The following is a 19,911-nucleotide window of genomic DNA, read 5'->3' on the forward strand; positions in this document are numbered from 1 at the left end:
TAATAAAAATACATTTGCCATTCGACAGAATGAATAGTATACAAACTATTTGCACATTCTGCAAACTTAATTTTTCAATCAGAAGCTGTTCCACAGAATACTTCTCTTTGTTAGAAATGGCAGCTTTTCTAGTAGCAAATTTGAAAAAAAAAAAAAAAAAAAAAAAAAAAAAAAGGAAAAGAAATCGATTTAACTTTGAAATTATTGGTATGATTTGATGCAATGCTAAGGCTTCTCTCTAGAATTATAACTGTGTGTTGAGTTCACCGTGTTTTGAAGTCTCAAGTCTGTAGCTGTCAACTGCAAAAGGACAAGAGTGGACAAGGCACTTTGTGGTGGGTCTACAAGTGTAACTGCAGAAAATGTGAAGCAAGGAATTGGCCTGTTTTTACATAGGGACAATCAGGTGGGTTCCAAAATTTAGAGTAATCATTCCAACTGGTCACAGCAAGTCAGATAGGTTTCCTAAGGGCTAGGTAAGTTTGAGAAGTGATCTAGAAATCTCATCAAATTTTCTGCAGCACCTCAGTAACGTAGAAAAGGTTTCATATATTTGCTCTACTGAAAAAGCAAGACTGGTTACAAATTAAAAGGCACAGGTCGTATAGAACAGTCACATTTCTTGAATAAAATGATCTTATAAGTTATTTAACTGTTAAAATTGGGAACAGCCATTTTGTTCTTGCTTTATTTCTCAGGGCTAACTGTTTCTGGACCACACATCTCTATCTTTTCCAATGCTGCACCACTCTGTGCCGGAGGAGTCTTTTCTGAACAGCTTTTCTCGTTTCTTCCTATTTCTGTAGCTTCCTCCAAAGTATTAGTCAACGGTTTTCCAAGTGTTTCTGGTAGCATTATTGTTAATATTCCACTCAGCAGAGCCATGATTCCAACAAGTAACTAGAAGAAACAAAAAGTAGCTGTAAGGGTAGAAACATCTTTCAAGTTACGCACATCTTTGCTTTTGCTTGAGAGTACACAATATAAAACTCAAGGAACAGAAATGTAAAGATCATAAGTCTAAATGCTGACTGTATACTGTATAGAATATAGTATACAGTGAAAATACTTTTTTTTTGCTGTTGTTTTGCAAATGAAAGATATGCAGCAGAATTAACAAAGAGAAAGTGAAGTGTTTTGTTCCATAAGGGATCAATACAGTGCAAGGAGCAATAATTCTGTTTGAGAAAAGAGAATACATATATTTTCATTTGGTATTTCTACTACCAGGTATGTATTTACAAATGGATTCTAGGGTTGCATACATTTATCTTTACATGCACGTTCACAGATAAATCCCTGAACTATCTCTGCCACCTGCGACCTCAATTCTTACTCTAGCTCCTGAACCTCTCCCCCTGTACTTGCGCACCCACTCCTCCTGTGTGCAGCCAGACCAGAATTTCTCAGTACAGACTGGAGCTACAGAAGTGTACATCCCTGTTTAGGAGAGCACTTCAGCAGATAATGTAGCTCTCAACAGGAATAATTTGCTGAATTGACATCAAATATCCAATAGGGGTGCTGACACATGCTGTGGCAACCTCTTGGATTTGTCCATGGTGTACAAGCTACCTCAACAACAGCACGCTTCAGCATGATGGAGCAAGGCCCAGGACCATGTGGGGCAGATGCAGAAGCATGCACATGCTCCAGGACTCTGTCTTCTTCCCGTGCATTTCTGTGCCATGTTCAGTGAGAACAATTTTCACTTTCCTCCTTTGCAGTACAGAACAGGCATTAAAACCCTGACATTCTTCCAATCTTAGATGATAAATGATCCAAATCTCTCTTGATTCAAATGCTTCCACACAATACATCATGCCTGGCCTCAGTGTTTTTCCATTTCATGACTGTGTACTTTGATACTGTATTATCTTTATCTTGCCCTAATTCTCAGGGCTGTCCTGTTTGTGCTCGCCTTCCAAGTGTGAGAGGGGACATTTGGAATTACTGTGCTTGTGTCCCTCACACAGTGCTTGAACCAGCCAGCTACCATCTGCATCTAAGTGGGATTTTCTCCTCAGGTCAGAAAGCAGCTTTAAAATTGGAGTTCTCCATTGTGACCTTGCACAGAGCTGTTTTCATGCAAATGCACCGTCCTGGTTTTCCTTCCCCCTGAGTGAAGGGGACAGCTTGTTTCAAGCAAGCTTTTGAGAAGCAGAATTCACTCTGTTCAACAGTAATAGGACCAGAGGAAATGGTACTGAGTGACAAAGAGAGGGAAATCCTTGCAGACTGCAGACATATACATGGCAGGAGTGATATTTATAAACATAGTTCAAACCATTAAAGTCTCACCTCTGAGTGACAGAACTCTCCTGTTAAGATTTATCTTCTGCCATGGTTAAGACAGGATGAATTGCAACGTGTCAGCTATTCCACACTAACCTCTCTTATGTACTTCCTTTAGGCTGTCATAAGATTATAATTGAGAATATTGAGGAATATTAAGGACATTGAAACTTAACCATTACTAATTTATTTGGATACCCATACATTTTGAGTTTATGAGAACAGGGTCATTATTGACACCCGACAGCAAGATTAAAGCAACACTCTGTGCTTTGAGTATGTGTCTTCTCTGTTCCAGTTAGCTTTTCAGACATTTTACATTCTTCTCATGTTTCCCTTCCTTATGAAACTACGTCTTTTTCCCCTGCGAACTCCCACTGTCCTGGATGCCTGCACACTACCTCTCCTGCCTTTTAATCTCAGCTCTATTCTTTTCTGTATTCCACCACCATATTTTAGGTTGTTGTTTTTTTTTTTTTTTCATTGTGAAAGCTGCTGCACACAGACTTATTCCCTGTGTTTCCCTTCTCCCTGGCTTTATAAAGCATTTTCCAACACTTCCTATGAAAGACAAAATATGAAACAATTAAGTCACAGTTTGTTAATGAATAGACTTTTCAAGCAGCATTTATTCTTTTTTAGGAGCAGTATCCAAACTTATCCATGACATTACATTCAGTTAAGCAGCAGACTTTAGATCTTTAGCAGACTTGGCATCCTTCTTCACAAGGCATTGGACAGAATTTAGCCCTTTGTTCATAACAAATGTATACATTATGTATGTGTGTAATATTTTCCATATATAATTCAGCATCAGAAAATGTTTTTCTGATATAGTTAAGGAGCTAAATGTTTATGGATTGAAGTGTACTAGTGTGCAAAATATTCATCAAAGTTTATGTGACAGCTATACCTATTTAATTCATTGCTTTTTTCAGGGTCTTAAATTGAAATCTGACTTTCTGCTTTATCAAACTTTCAAATTATTCCCAACACTTCAGTGAAGTCAGCAGCTTCTAACACCTATCATGAGTAACTTCAAAAAAGATTTGCCACCATTTTTCATGTCTTTCACCCTGCCTGGAGCAACAATTTTAATTTCACACTGGTATAAGGCCAGAACTTAATGTACTTGGACAGAAAGAGAGATAATTTGCATTAAATATTCCTACAAAATAACACTTTTACTTCTGAGAACAAATTATTTTTCTAGTCTGCCAATCAAATATATTTATATCCACCACATCTGATTGCTCAGGACCAATCTAAAAACGTGATCTTATTTACAAAATCCCTACATCAGCAACAAAAGAGAAAAGGTTAAATTTTGTCCTGAAAACCACTGATATTAGATTTAGGCTTTGCATTCATGTAACTTTACTGACCTCAGTGGAGTTATTTTTTATTTATACTTTATGTTCTGAACAGCCAATAAACACCAAGTTTATACATAGAACAACTGCCTTTGCGTAAGTTTTCTAGAAAGTTGTCACATGAAAAACATATTTAGCAAGTTATTCAAGATTTATAGACATTCAAATGAGATGCTTGCATTACTTGCAGGTGGCTCAACTGTACGTGAGGCAGGCTGTCAAACAAATAGCAGTATTAACTGCTCGACAGTGTGTGGTGTACACAATAGGTCAGCGTGATGCAGATCAGTTTACTCAGAAATGTAATCCATTTCATTTCACTTTCATTCCAAAACACTTACGTTACCTGAGACTTGGCAAGCTGTGCTCCAACCTCAGACAAGCCTACTTAATAAACTGACAAATGCTTTATAGTAGGAGCTAATAATGAAAATATATTCACAGTTAACTACTACACAGTTCTACACGTACTATGGACACTTTTTGTACTCTGAGAGTTGCTCATAGCTGAAATAATTCCTCTGTTTATACTGCCATTTGCACTGTTCTCTGGCATGTTTGGACATTCATCATCTGTGGTTTGACTGCAGCTCTTCTGCACAGATAAAGCTTATCTCAGCTAGTAAAGGAAAAACATTGACTAGAGAAAGAGAATGTTCTCCCATGGCTGCTCTGTTGTGCTAATATTGTTTTCTGTGTCGTTTCTGGGATGCTATCCTGGTTAGTATGGAGGCATTACTAAGAAAGACAACAGTTTTTAGGAGCTTGAGGGAATAAATAAATTTGTGGTCTGCTTCATCTTAATAATTTTCATCCAAAGCAACTTAAAGTAATTAATCTAACTAACAAAACAAGTTCCTAAGACTTCTCTCAGACTGATCTCTAGCATCTATAATTTAAGATTTTATAGTTGCAAAATCAAAAGGACGAAATGCCATTTTTTCAGGAAATTCCAATGTGGTAGACAAAATTAGTGTAAGAATCTAGGCCAAAGACACATTCCATTACATTTTCACCTTCTGACATGCATAATCTATATATAATGTTGATGTGCTAGTCACAGTGAATTCTAAGGGCTTTTGAAAGAACTCAGACTGTTTTTAAACCATTAATAAGATCTTTTCCACTTTGATCTTTAATGTAAGCTTTGTAATTGTTTGTATTTTTGCATATATGGGCATAAATTATCCTTCAAGAAAAAAAAAAAAAGAAAGATTTCTAAGCAGCAAATGCCTCACAACAGGATTGCAATGAAGAAATACAATTCATTTGTGAGCAGGAATATTATATTATATTTGTGAGCTGGAAATATTTTGTCTAAAATGTATTTGAAGCTACATAATGCAGAAGATCCAAGAAGGAATGGTCCCACCTGTCTTTTCCTGGGGCAATTGGAGGTAAGGATCCAATAGTAATATGATCTGGAAATCATCTACGTTAGGGTGTGCTCAATGAATCCAAGGTTCTTTTCTTTGCCAAAGTCACCATTAATTTCATTAATATACCATTTGTCTCTCTTTTTCCATCTCATATATTGTTTTCTATGGTTCATGTAAATGAAAAATGCAAAAAAGGAGCTATGGGACAGATTTGAAGACCAAGCAGAGTAATTCTTCATCTATTGGAAAGCTGCTCCAAAAGCGAAGTATCCCAGGGAAGCCAGGGAAAAGATTAAAGAAGAATATTAAGAAAAGATAGCCACCACGGTGAATTCCATGAACGGAAAAACCATGCCTTTGAAAAAGGGTAAGAGTAAGTTATGAGCATGGTCAAGAACTGCTAGGCCTGCAGAGTAAAGAAGTATAGACCGAGACACCTCTCAAATATTATATAGGAAATAAAGTATCATTGTGTGGAATATATTTTTGTCAAATTTATACTAGGATTCAGTGCATACATATGTTTGTGCATCCTAGCAACTTCTCAGATTTCAGTGATTCAAAGTCTCCCTCCTGCTTTAGCTGCATTTTTTTTAACAATAGGAAGTTACTAAACTATGAGACCTAAAATTCAGAATAAGAATGGTTCCTTCAACTTCAAAAGAAAAGTTCAGCCTCTTGTCCTGAAAACAAAGTAACATACATACTTTTTCAATATGAGAAACATTTACCATTGAATAAATACTTACAAGTGGCATGAAAATCCAAACACTTCTCAAATACACACAGAAAGGAGCAACCACACTGCCTACACGGCACATCATGCTCCCGCTTCCAACAGCAAGTGATCTACACACGAAACAAATATTTGTTAAGAATTCTGGCAGATACAGCCAAAAATCAGAAATGCATAGACACTTATCACATCATTAGGATAATATGAAATTATACTAGGAAGCTATTGCTATGCCAATGTAAATTTAGGTTGTTTGTAGTGAAATTCAGCTACTTCTATAATGATTAAAAATACAATTGGCATTCAGCATAGACTATGAGATGAATGAGAACTTTTAAGAAAGGTATAACTAACATATAAGAAAATATGGAGTATTCTCTTTCCTCACTGAAAGCAATCAATGCATATGGAAATTAAAAATAAATTAAAAATTACAGTACAGCCAAGTATTAGGCAACTCTGAGGCAGCAAAGGAACTCATCCTATCCTGTCTTTTGGGCCACTGCCATTAATGTCAAGAGCTGCTGGATATGGCCCAAGAGTGTAAAAACTGAAATAACAACAAAACAATAAAAAATACCTGCCTGGCAAAAATTCTTACCTTACAATTGTTGGGTACAGTTCTGCCGTGTAGAGGTATATAAGGCCAAATGCCACACCTATTGAAAATTTTCCAGCCATATTTGCCAAGATAATTAGTACATTAAAATCCTATTGAAAGAGATCACAAATAAATAAATAACCTGAAAACATCATTGTTTCAAATGTGAATTAAATCCTTCAAAAGATGTGACTCTTCTTTAAACACAAAGCAGTACTTATTGCTTGCTTTTTTAAAAATTGGTTTCAAAAGGTAACTTAATGTCCATAAAACTTTACCAGTCCTGGTTCACTGAAGCCCTAGGAACACTTTACATCTGACTCCAGCAATAATAGCGTGAAGTCTGTCTGAAAATACGGAAATCTATCCTTGACTGGCAGCCGCGTTTTTAAAAAAGCCTTTAATCAGCCATATCATTTAGCAAGAGCAGCTGCATCTACAGACTTAGGGTTCTATAAAATAAATGTCTAGTATAGGAACACTTTCAACAGTATGTGACTAACCTGAGGTATGAACATAATTAAAACACAGATCAGTGCACTTAAAATAAGGAACGGAATGAGTGTGTTTCTCCTTCCCAGTTTGTCCATCCCAATGCAAGCAATGATATAGCAAGGCAACTCCACAGCACCTGTCAGTATGAAATTATTCGGGTTTAAATCATGATTACACATATTCATTTTACATTCCCCATTCTTTATGGGGATTCATTTAATCTAGGAAGTTAGCTTGACCTTACATGTCACGAGTACGTCAAATCTAGAGGTATTCAATGTGTTGGGCAGCTCGTTTGGTCACAGAAATGGCAACAGACGTCAGAAAACATGGCCTAGGATATGGTAGTGGGGGGTGAAGAAGGACAAGTGGAGCAGGTTTTACAGCACAGAGAAACTCCAAGTCTCTTTGGGGTGGAAAATTACTGAAAACAGCAAGGCTCTCTTTGAAGGGAGGGCAGCTGCTTACAATATCCCACGTGTACACAGATTTTCTCTTCCTTATGTCTCTTTCCGTGGAAAAATTTCTGCAGCCATAAGGGAGTGGCATTTGGTGAGAACTGTTCACAAATGCTGTTTAAGCACGGTTTGCCCCTAGAAAAATTATATTGAGCCCATGTCTGTCTGGACATGTTTTAAACCAACTTGCTCACGAAGAATGCTCCTATGTCTGGTGTAATGACAGGGAAGAATATAAGAACAAATATGCTGCATGCCTCTACTGAGCACGTGTACTGTGTTGATGCACCTATAATATTGGGAAACAATCTTTGAGGTTGGTATCGGTAAAAGAAGAGGCAGCTAGTCACTGTATGCCAGTCTGCTAAAATATTTTTGGAAGAGGTGGGTACAGTGATTTACACACTGCACTCCATCACAGCAATTTAATTACCCACTCATCCACTCTTCACCACACCAGTCTAACAATATCCAACAAAACATGACAACCCAAACTGAACTCCAGAGAGTCCCAGTCCTCCTGCGGGCTGATGTACCTGGACAGTCGCATGCGCTTCACTGAGAGCACTGGATTGCATAAAACAAAGCACATGACTTAATCCTCTGCTGACTCACAGCTATGTGCCCTATTTGAAGTCTTCTGAAGTCAATGGGATATTTCCACTGATCTTAATGAGCTTCAGATCAGGCCTTGAACGCACCAAGCAGCCTTTATAAACAACTGACATACCACAGGACGATTACAGGCAGACCAAAAGAACACCCTGACTAAATTAAAAATACATGGCTGAGAAAACTGAAATTATTATTGCTTTTGAGGACTGTGATTCTATTTTCTGGACTGACTGATGTAGTATGTTATGACTGCACATGACTATAGCAGTAACTTTTTCTGTCGTTTCCTAGTTTATGCTTCTCACAGAACAGTATGAATTTTGTGCTGCTGATCTGCTGCCCCTGGCTTTTGTGTGAATCTGCTAGATGCTTGCAGGGCAAAGAGGAGAAAAATAGAACATGGTTTTACAATCACAAAGAGAGAGAGAATTTTGTATGCCAACACATTCTCAATTCTTCTTTTTTTTTTTCCAGAAACAGTGAAATCAGGCGTGCATGATATCCTTCCTGTGTTAATCAGCTTTATGAACAGTTAACATGAAATTTTTAGATCAAAGTCCATAAATGAAGGAACAAAGTTTAAAAAATAGCCATCAAATCTCTAGACATTTCTGAATTTCATGTTCTAGCTCTGTCAGAAACAACATAAAGTACAAAAAATATTTACCTATGAGAAACAGATTTAAATATTCATTGCCTCCTAGATTGACAGAACTCAGGGAGAAGACGTAGTACCCCAGGCTCCCAGTGAACCAGACCAGCCAGACTGTGATGGTCCTTCTTGCAATGTACCAGTTACAAAATAGATCTAAGATGTTGTGCTTCTTGGCTGAGGGCGCGTCATTGTCACCTGTTCTGCCACTGACTGGACCATCGTGTTGGACTGAGTACAGTTCAGCCACTTTGCAGGGAGTGCTTACTTTGTTCCATCTTGCCATTGTATTGATTACTTTTTGTGCATCTTCGTATCTTCCCTCTGACAGGAGCCAAAAAGGTGTTTCTGGGAGCATCCAGCAGCACAAAACAAAGGGAAGAGTTGCTATGGAGAGAAATATCTGATAGACCCACCAGGTCCGAACCAAAAATCCCACGAGTGCCACAACCATAATTCCTATAGCAAAAAAAGCATGGACATGCATAGAAGCCCAGGTTCGTGCTTTAATGCCAACAAATTCAGTCACATAAACAAAAGCCACAACCAGATAGCCACTCGAAACCTGGGGAAGGGAGAGAGAGAGAAAAAAAAAAACACAGTGTGAGGTTTGTATCTATTCTCCATGTGCAACAGCTAGCAGCGTTTACAAATGTACATATTTGTGTACATTTACTTGGCACTGCACTGGCATATTGCTCATTGACAGAAAAAAAAAGACAACCCTAAAAACAAATCAGCTGGACAAAAAGCTCGCTCAAATTTTCAGAATACCTGGCACCGCGTTTAAAGATGTGAAGGGCTTTTGGATGCTCTCCTTTAGTGGGGTAGAGCCAGCAAGAGATACCTGGAAAAGAGCCTAATTTGCTGGTGATACTAAGTTCTTCACCTCCAAAAATCAGGTCCTTAATGACATCACAGACTAAACACTCAGAAAAATGAGGTCCCCTGAAGTAAGTGCCATTTCTGAAAATCTTGACCTTGGCTGTTAAGTTGACTATTAAGAGTCTGCACGTTACAGAGCAACAAATTTACTGAGAATCACCTTCCATACCACTTTAAATTACCTCATTAAATCAATTTTTTTACAATGTTAGGAGAGAATCTCATTTACACAGTTGCAGGTTCTCATACATTATCTAACCATGCTCACAGAATGGAATTGCTGGCATATTCTGCATTTAACTATTTTTTCATTCACTGTATATATATTTGAATATATATTTCAATTTCTTTAGTAACACTCTAAACTCTAAACTCAAAGCATTTCAAAACACAGCTAGAAAATCTATGCTAGAAAATACTCCAGTATATTATTTTGATTAATCAATTCAAAAATTGATTTTCTGGTTACAAGTCTTCCAGTTAATAAATTCTGATTCTTAACCCACTGATGCTGACAGGAAAGCTGCACTGATCTCAGTGGCACAGAACTAGAGCTTCACACCTTCACCTCTCAAATCTATCCTAGTGAGCAGTTAAAAAGCATATGTTTGGTCAGAGCTTTTTGCTTGTATAAACCAGCATAGTCCTTAGAATCAACAGCCAGAGAGTCAGCGGAGGGACTCCTGCTGATCTCACTGATCAAGGGTGAAATGACCATGCAGTTTTCCTGCTGGGAAATCATTCTGAGCTCTAACTAGGCAAAGGGAGCTCCAGGAGCAAGCTCCTCTTTTGACTACCCACCCACAGGAAAAAAATAAATGATGGGATTATTTTCAAATTTCCAATCTCTTTTAAATAAAGTATATAATTTTTCTTGTAACAACCTTCTAATTTCTTTCTAACATAGGAAGACTATAAATATACTTCTGGATGTAAGAACATAATTTAAAGTTGTTTACCATACATATATTATACAGATGTTATATATACGTGTGTATAGATCCACATACACACATATACTGGAACAGCCTTCAGTACAGCATAAACATCTAGGTGCTAAACACGTCTACCTATATATTGAGTACTTCAGATGTAGCGTAAAAGAACAAAGAGATGCACGGAAGAGAAAAAGTGCATCTCTCCTCCATCGCTGAAAATGGCGGAGATAAAGATCATACTTATATTAGATTTGTTACTTTCAGAAAAATATACTCCTTTGGTAACAGCACGGAGAAATGCAATGCCAGCTGCAGTGCAGAAACCAGAATTCGCTGCTCACACTTGGTATTTAATTACCAGTCCAGCAGAGGTTGGGATGGAGGAGGTACCAAACATTGCTTCATACAGATGCTTTCTATTAATTCAAAGAGGAAAAGTGCTGTGGTCCAAGAATATTCAGACTCTCCCTGCTCTGCTGAAATAAGTGCAACAGAGGGGGCTTTAGAATAATGAAGTAAGGGAGGGAAGAAGGAATAAAGGGAGGTTTTCCTGAGAAGGGGTAGGAAATAACACGTAAAAGAGACAGGGTGAGCATCCTTTCTTACCATGGCAAGGAGAAAGCGCACAATCACGAAACTGTAGTAGTCAGACGTGAACGCCACTGCGATGCCAAATACAAACTGACCAGCACTTGTGAACCATATGACACGCTGTCTTCCCAGCCTGCAAATCACAGCAGCAGGAAAATGATGAGTAAAATGATAAACATCCTGTCAAAATAAAGCTGCAACTTCAGAGACCCTGTCTGGAAGTGAGTCTGAAAATACTGTACTTAAAACTTTCACTCACCACAGAAACATTGGATTAGTTTCCTGTATTTTCCTTACCAGGTGAGAAAGAAAACTCTTAATATTTCAGTAAATTTCCAACGAAACCAAAGAGAAAGGAAACTCCTCTGGAAGGAGCTTCCACTCCAGAATTCTTGGCTGGAATCAAAGTGCAGAAGTGGTGTTACATATGCTCATGTCCAGTGTCAAGCTTAACTTCTACGTAACTAATCTACAAATTTACTCTGTCTTATTTATGGCATCAGTACGTAAGAGTCACTTTTTCAGATATTTTATATTAGATAATATCTAGTTAATAAGTTAGTAATTTCTAACAACAGTTATCTGTGATGACATATGCCTAGCATAGTCACTTGTACCTAAACAAGTGAGTGTGTGCTAACAATGAGAAGCTCAGCCAAGAAGACATAGAAATCTGCAGTAGATACACAGCACCCTACTGAGGAATCATTTTATTCCATTTTGTCTACAAAATGCGCAGAATCATTTTTATCCCATGATAATATCATATCTTGGGCTCTTCTTACCTACTCCAATGCAAACAGCTTTTCACAGATGTAGACATTACGTTTAAATGGAGAGTTTGAGGACTTTCAAGGGTGGGAGCCCGTTTGTCTGTTCTTCTCTGTGAGTATTTGGTACTCCAACAAAACAACCCTGGGAAGTGACATTGTGAACAGGCGACATGGCACAGCTCTTCCCAGTGCCCTCCCATTTTTTCTCCAGCCCTGACCTGGAAGGTCTGGGAGGAAGGAGCCATCATTCACATTTGGGACTCTGATCCCTGCCAGAAGAGATCCCAGTGAGTCCCAGCTGTCCGGGCTCTTCTGTTGGGAAATCTGTTAATTGGGAATGGGAGGAACCCACAAACTTATTTCTCAGCAGCCAGGATGTGTCAGAAAACAATAACTTTCAGCTGTAAATCCATGGTTGTAAATCTGCAACTCGGGATGTGTGCATTATCTGAACTGGCTGTCCATGGCTTGAATTAATGGAAATGAGAACAATATGGTCGTAACCTCATAAATCATGTCTGGGTATTAATTAATAAAGCCATGAATGATTTAAAGGGACACAGAACAAATGTTGGCATTATATTCTGGTTTTGTATTAAATACGGTTTTACAAATCCTTGAATAAGGAGGAAGGATTGATTCCATGTGCTCCAGAAGACAAATTAAAGGAAGATCATCTTTGATTTGCATTCCCATGTTGTCACACCACAGTGTTGTGATAATGAACAATGTGCCTAGTCTTCTTTTCCTGCTTATGCTTTAGCTGTGGAATACATCTTCGCTATCCACCTAACAGAGCTGTTAGTCAACAAGCTCCTTTATAGAACGAGGTGAGTAACACTGAAGGAGTCTTCAAATCAAAACACAAGTATAGAAAGGGTCTAGGACAGTACAATGTAGCTTTGAAATTAGAATAGTCACATGGACAAGTACAGCTAGGCATTCTTCTGAGGCATTTGTGTTGGGAGAGAAAACAGAGACGCAGGAGGACAGAGACATACACCCTCACTGCTGCTCCTGAGTCTGTCTGTGAAGCTGGCTCTCAGTGCGTGACCTCAGAAAACACCGAGGGAGGCAGAGCCAGAGGGGGCTGGCTGAAGGATGGCCTTGGCACCGCGACCACGGGACAGCTCTGATGGAGGCACTGCACCGGCTGCCACTCCTCAAGCCCAAACAGAACTCTGATTGTGCTAGGAAATAACTGGAACCACTGCAAAGCTCGCTGATGACCAGTTTTCCTCCTGTCTGGACCAACCTTCAAGAAACTGAAGCTTAAACTAACCTAGTAGGGAAAAACTGCAACTGGACAGTAAGGAAAAAAAGGGGCTTGGTCAAACCCTCAAAGCCTTGGATCAGTCCCACAGAGCTTTATGCATGACGGAAGTTGGGATGAAGCCCTTCAGCTGTTCATCATATCCAGAAATAAACATGAGGAGTCTTTCCTCATGGAAAATGAGGTGAAAACTCACTCCCAGGTTTTACTGTTGCCAATATCACTATTACTATTCCTGTTAAAAAATAATAACAATAAAAAAAATAATCTAAGGGCAAAACACTAGCTGCATAGGACTATTTAAGGGATCAACAGTGGATGATACAAAGTAGGAAATAAATTCCAAAGCAAATGATCTGCAAACACATTTTAAAACTTATACTTGCAATAGGAAAAAAAAATGAGTTAAATGTATCTGTGAATAAAACAATATCAAAACCTCCTAAATTCATACACAATAAATAAACCAACAAAACAGATAGATACATGTGGAGTTACTGCAGTCTGAGCCTACAGTGTTCAGAGGATGGAACTTTACCTGTCAGCAATATCACCAAAAATCACTGCTCCAATCAAGACTCCAAGCATGAATGTAGGCTGGATTAATTTTGCAAGCCATTCTCGGTCACAGACCAGATCCCACTGCGTAACAACAGTGCTCTTCCATTTTGTATCATCATAAAGAAATCCATCAGAACAAGAAAACACGGACTTGTTGCCTTTATATTCATATGCTAGATCCAAACTGACTTCTCGTTTGGCCTTGCTGCATTGATTAAGCTCCCAGATTTCTCCATTTTCCAGCTGGACTACAATGTAATTCTCCGTTGCTGTCCATACTGTCCAGATGTCCTCCAGACTTGCTTCAGAGGAGTTGTAGAAGAGAACACTACTCACGTTCCCAGGGATCCCACAGACGAAGTTAGGAGTAACAGCCATAAACACAGATGCTAAGTAATGGATGCCACATGACATAGCTTGAAAGACAGATGCAAAATAAACACATGCTTGAAATCTGCAAAGGGAAAGAAAAAAGGTTTACTGAAGAAAAGCCCTCTGAATGCACAAAACCATCAACACAATCATTTTGCTAGAGTCAGCCCAATCATCTTGGCAAAGTTGTAAATGGAGGCATCATCTAGCGTTCAGTGGTTTGTTATATTATGGCTTCAAAATTAGCTGAGCTCTGCAAGAGACCAAAGATGAGAAAAGATGCTCAGCAGAAGCCACCTATCCTCAGGAAATATCAGGTGTCCCTTTTGTCAAAAAATAAATGCTCTTAGACACATGTAGACTAAAAAGAAACAATTCTGACCTTAGGAACACGATCTGAAGTAACTCCCCACCCTGCGATCCCATCTAGTCCATCCCTCAAAACAAGGCCTAAGATTACCGGAATGGTTAGAGGAGCCAAAATGTCACAACCTCAGTTTCTGAGGGATAGAGATGTGCCCATCAAATAAAACAAAGCAAACACATAATGCCCTTCATTTCACCTCATGGTATCCACGTACCTGTACTCCACCTATCTCCTACCTCACTTTATTGCCTCTGAAAGACAAAGAGAGAATGCATGCAGACACTTGTAAGAAGAAGCCAGAATGTGAACAGTGCGAAAGGCTTTGTACCGAAACACAGCTGTAATCTGGGCTGGGTTTTCTCTTAAGCAGGGTGTGCAGTTACGCATTAAAGATTGTATCATAAAACAAACATACTAAAAAAATGTTTTCTACATAGCCTGAATTCTGGCATTTTAACAGCTTTTCAAATATGCTTGAGGTGCAAGCAAATCTGTGTGTATAAAATGCACACGCATTCTGAATGGCAAAAGACTTGCAATGAACTAGCATCACGGACTGCAAATTCTAGGATAGCTTCTGATAGCCTAAACATATGGAAACAAAAAGATTTTTTGAACATGGTCAGTCTCTGCTGAAGTTACAGGAAATGATGCCTAAAAAACAGTTGCCATGAAATGTCTTGTGTGCCTGTAAAAAATGCAACTCCTTTCTGATATGTATCCAATCTAGCCTTGAATTCCTCTGATAAATTATGCAGCAGGACCAGGCCAAGGACCTTCAGTCATCTGTCACCACAGTTTCTAACGAATTTCTAAACTACCCAGAGCCAAGGTATTTACATAGAATTTGCTGGATACATTGTCTTAATGTCCAAATAACATTTTCATGGAACCGTTCTCTGGTATAACCTCACTCCACTCACCATCCTCATCTCACACAGCTGTTTAAATGCAATGGGTTTTGTCCCACTTTCTCTTGACAACAGCTCTATTGACAATTAAGCCTACTGATACTCTGTCAGGAGAACAGCTTCTTGAGGACTAAGTACCTAGCTGTAAACTACAGCAAGGGTAAACCTGCTCTGAAAGGCTTTTGGACTACCTTAGACCACCCAAAACCAAAGGTTATTCTGAAATGTTACCTTTGTCCCCCTACTAATGCAAATATGGTTAGCTACATTTTTTAGTTCTTCAGTGTGAATTTAATTGCAGTGGCTCTCATCAAAAGACAAACTAAAAATAGCAGAGCAAGACCAAATTCAGTAACTTGGGCTATTTTTGCCGCATGCAGAATTGGCTAAAATCAGGACTAGATGACCTCTAGCAGAGTAGCAAATTAAATCCCTACAAACTGTGCTGTTACATCTTCTGCTAGCTAGTAAAGAGTAGCATGCTTGGAGCCGGGATGTTTTGGCAACATTTGTCATTATGCAACAAGACATCGTAGTGCCAGATAGCCCGGTTGGTATTTCCCAGACACAGGAAGAATGAGATAATTTCAAACTCCCATACATTTATCTTGAGCTTACTAATTAGCTCTTGCAGCACAAGAAACATCAGGTTCATCATCTCTCTTCTGCCCAGTAAGAGTGAGAAAAAAAAATAAAAATGATTGCCCTTCCTGTTGGAGAGGCTCAAAAGAAGATACAAACCTGTTAGGATATGAGCTGAGAAGATGGCATGAACCAATGCTCTGTAGCATTTTTGTAAAACCCAAATCCCGAGAGCATCGCTGGGGCCATAATTTGCATCATTTCCAGCTAATCTCTGCACTAACTTCTCCCTTGAGAGTTCCATTTTTTATCTTCCCGAGCACTTGTGATGGCGCTTCTATAACCATTTTGACAGACTGCTCTGCTATCAAAGCTTTCTGTTGGAAAGTTTCTCATTAAATCTAATCTCAATGTTCCCCTTTTCAGTGTAAGACTATCAGCAGCTTATAAAACATCCTTGTGCAACCTTGAATAAATCTTCCTTGTCTTCTATCATTTATTCATACAGAATTATCAGTTCTCCCCCTCTGGTTGCTATCTAAACCTGTATGAATTGCAATCCCTTGCCCTTTCCTCATTTTTCCTTTGTGTGCTATAGAGCAGTGTCCAACTCTATAAAAAGCAACGCAGGATTTATTTTAGAGAAATATCTGTGCTGTGCCACTTTTCACCCATCTTTCAAGGGTTTAACTTAGCACTAGGTATAGCTGGTTCTTGTAAAAGTGTTCTTCAGTTTTCAATGTTACAAAAATCTTATTCGGCTCCAACAAAGAAATCCACTCTATGGTGTCATTATTTTTCTGACTTCAGCAGGCAAGGGAAGCAAGAAGAGGAGAGCACAAGGCCAGATGTGAAGCTACACAAGTGTCTGGCAGCACTGGTGGCTGAAGGCACCCCACAGCCCTGCCTCTGCACTGAGCTGCTGCTCCCCTGCCTGTAAAAGCTCCCTGCTGCTCTCTCCAGTAAAATTCCACAATGCGCTGGCCAGGGCTCTCTCCATAAATCCAAACATAATGAAAACCTGAAAGCCCTCCTTTGCTGCAAAGGAAAATTCACTGCTGAATCCCTGACGATGCTGGATGAAAAGCACAAGCTTGTGAACTGTGGCGCACCTCCTGGGGGCAGGAAGAGCTTTTCTTTTAGAAAGACTGCTTGTGTAAAGGTCAGGAAATTCATTAACCGGCGTAGTTAGCAAAAAGGAGTTAATTCGGCTGTCAGTGACAACATATAGAAAGCATGACAAGTATGTAAGGAGGATGATATGTGGGACGGGAGAGTACTATAGACGCATTGAGCTTTGCCTACCAGAGCAGCTGCAGAGTGGATACAGGCCAGAGAAAGCCACAGCAGCAGCCTCATGACGGCCACCGCTTTGCCAGACGTGTGGACAGGGCAGCAGGTGGTGCTGAGCAAGCCGCAGGCTGGGCTGTGGCGGTAGGTGACGGCAGAGCCTGTGCACCTCGCTGCCCACGAGGCACGGGTTAAAGTCTGCACTGTCTTCGTTACCTGCTGTCAATGATTGACTTCTTCCCCTAATGCTTGAGTTGAGAATGCTGGGTTGGTAAGAAAGCCTCTATTGCTAAGCTGAAAGCTCTCAATCGCTGGCAACCATGTCATATAACCCTTTGAGTAACCACACCTAACTGCATTTTAAAAGTTAAATTTCCCTGACCTAAGCGAGTGTTGCTCACACCTCAAAATGTTAAGAAAATGACATTGCTGGAGGAATAAATACTACAAACATTCACCAAGAGAAGGCAAGGCTTCTCTCAGCAAAGTCTGAGATCTGTTTTCCTGGGCTGATTTCAAAAAAAAGGCAGGTTTTGGAGAGGGTATTTTACATGCCAGTTATCCTCACATACACACATCAGATTGAGCAATGCATATCATTGCAAGCAGTAATTTTCAATAGCTTTTCATATGTTATTTTTCTTTTTAAAACATATCCTTTTTGCCATTTTTAAGATCTGTGAACATGATGACTGTCCTAAAAAGTATGATAATCTCTGGCTCTCCACAGTATTTTTCCATCTCTTCAGTGACTTGCCATGGGAGATAATTATTTGGCAAGTACATTTTGTCACTCTTGCCAGGAGTGTCAAATATAGAAGTCAAGAAGACTTTGTAGGTTACTGCTCCAGTGTAGAGGCGCTTAATGAATGCCAGAAGTCAAATGAGCATAAAACTGTCTTCAGAAAAGTTTGAGCAAGACACAGCATGAAAATGTGCCAGTCCTTCCTAAAATATTTTTGTGAAATTTCTCCCTGGTTATTCTTTTTTTTTTTTTCAGTTTCCTTCTTTCAAAAAAAAAAAAAAAGAAAAAAAAGAAACCTTTGCATTTTCTGACTCTTCTGCACAGGTTTTATGATCTAAGAAAAGCAAAAGTTAAAATTGCAATTTCAGTACCTGAAATGAAACAGCCTTGCATAAAGATAATGAACTAGATCTCAGACCACTGGCTGTATTCTCATGACACAACGTACCCTGTGGCACTGTCATCCTAAAATATTTCCTTCCTTCTCATTTCCCACTGTTTGTTTACCCCCTGAGACACAGCGATCCCCTGAGACTCCCCTCAGATGTGGTGGTGCTTTTTATGTGGCCCGGCTGTGGATTTTATCTGGAAAACTGATCTCACTTGAAAAAAACATCAGAACAGATGATGATTAAAATAACAAAACCAAAACCAAGCCAGATCAGTTGCTTGATCTAATTTGCTTTCCATCCAGGCAAGCGATCTGCAGCAGTCTATTTGCAAGGTGGTACATCTGGGATTGACATGTCGATGTTAGAGAATAAAAAGGCAGATTAGAGATAAAAATATAATAGATTAAAAGCAAATATATTAGATTCTCCTCAAAAGCTAATACATAACTTTAAAAATCCTTTCAGTGCATGATAGAGTGACAAGGCTGTGCTGCGATTAGCCAGAGACCTGTACTATTCCTCAGGTTTTACAAGAACTATTTTGACTGTTTGCCTTTTCAACCACCTTGTTAGCAAACCGCTTAGTCAGAAAACACAGTGTGTTTCTGCTGTGCAGTCTAAACTTGACAGGGTGGCTTCAGCATTTACTATTTCTGAAAGAATTTGTGTTCAGTGACCACTTTCAGCTCTATATTCCACGCCTTTTTTTTTTTTAATGTGAAAAAAGCCATTCAGCATTCTTTCCACTCTAAACCAAAAAACTGTTTTGCACTTACGTACACTTAGACGTTTATTTTTTGAGAGGAAAGGAGCTGGATGAGACTCAGGAGCAGTATTTGTGCTGTGGTACAGAGAGGCAGATTTGGAAGCAGCCTTAAATATACAACTGACATGGCCTTATTTGCCTTGCAGCATCAAGAGCAAACTTCCTTCCCTCCTAGGTAGGGGTGGTTTAAACTCTGCAAAGACTTGGGCTCAGCCCACATCAACAAAGTGTTCGTTCCCAGAATTGGTGTTCAGAGGAAGAAGGTGCTGTGTTGGATGCAGATAAACACACCAACATGCACTCACCCAATAGCAGCCACCAAACCATTCTTACCATCCTTTTAGAAATTATTTTCTGAAGAACTCTAACACCTCTATTCCGACTATAATTTCTTTATGGATCTGTATCTACATGCCAGATGAGCAAACTCACTCAAAGTGATGCCAGCCTTTGTTGAGTGGCATGAGGAAACGCTTTCCGTTTACCCAAACAGCCTTTTCTCATACACATTTTGTCCATATGCATCAATTTTACGTTGTCTGGAAGAATCATTAAAAAGACAATGTTGCCAGCTACCATAACCAAATTGTATCTGTATATGTTTATGTTTATGTATATGTTTCCAGTGCTTGGGTTTCAAGGTTTTGCAAGAAGAGTACCATTAATTTTCATACTATCTTTTGGGAATGTTTACCTTTAACAGCAGCTATGGCAGGTCCTTTTTATTGCAGTGCCTATGTAAATGACTCTTGACACGCACACAAACACGAGAGGAAAACTCTGCTTAAATTAAAGCAAATATAAATCAATCATCAGAAGATTCCAATAATTACTGCCTCTGAAAGGTTTTTGCTTCTCATG

The 19,911-nt window shown here is 39.1% G+C and overlaps 1 protein-coding gene across 1 annotated transcript in view; it reads right to left on the reverse strand.

Moving 5' to 3' along the window:
- Positions 1–213: 213 nt before the first annotated feature.
- SLC22A16 (solute carrier family 22 member 16) overlaps positions 214–19,911 on the reverse strand; it is a 29,845-nt gene continuing 10,147 nt past the window's right edge. The window contains exons 2-8 of the mRNA XM_032185682.1: positions 13,603–14,079; positions 11,034–11,151; positions 8,620–9,169; positions 6,888–7,015; positions 6,385–6,494; positions 5,797–5,896; positions 214–900 (exon numbers count right to left, since the gene is read on the reverse strand). Of these exons, the coding sequence (XP_032041573.1) occupies positions 688–900; positions 5,797–5,896; positions 6,385–6,494; positions 6,888–7,015; positions 8,620–9,169; positions 11,034–11,151; positions 13,603–14,079 (1,696 nt within the window). The 3' untranslated portion in view covers positions 214–687. The remainder of the gene's footprint in view (positions 901–5,796; positions 5,897–6,384; positions 6,495–6,887; positions 7,016–8,619; positions 9,170–11,033; positions 11,152–13,602; positions 14,080–19,911) is intronic.

The sequence above is a fragment of the Aythya fuligula genome, chromosome 3, assembly GCF_009819795.1.
Source record: "Aythya fuligula isolate bAytFul2 chromosome 3, bAytFul2.pri, whole genome shotgun sequence".
Taxonomy (NCBI): Eukaryota; Metazoa; Chordata; class Aves; order Anseriformes; family Anatidae; genus Aythya; species Aythya fuligula.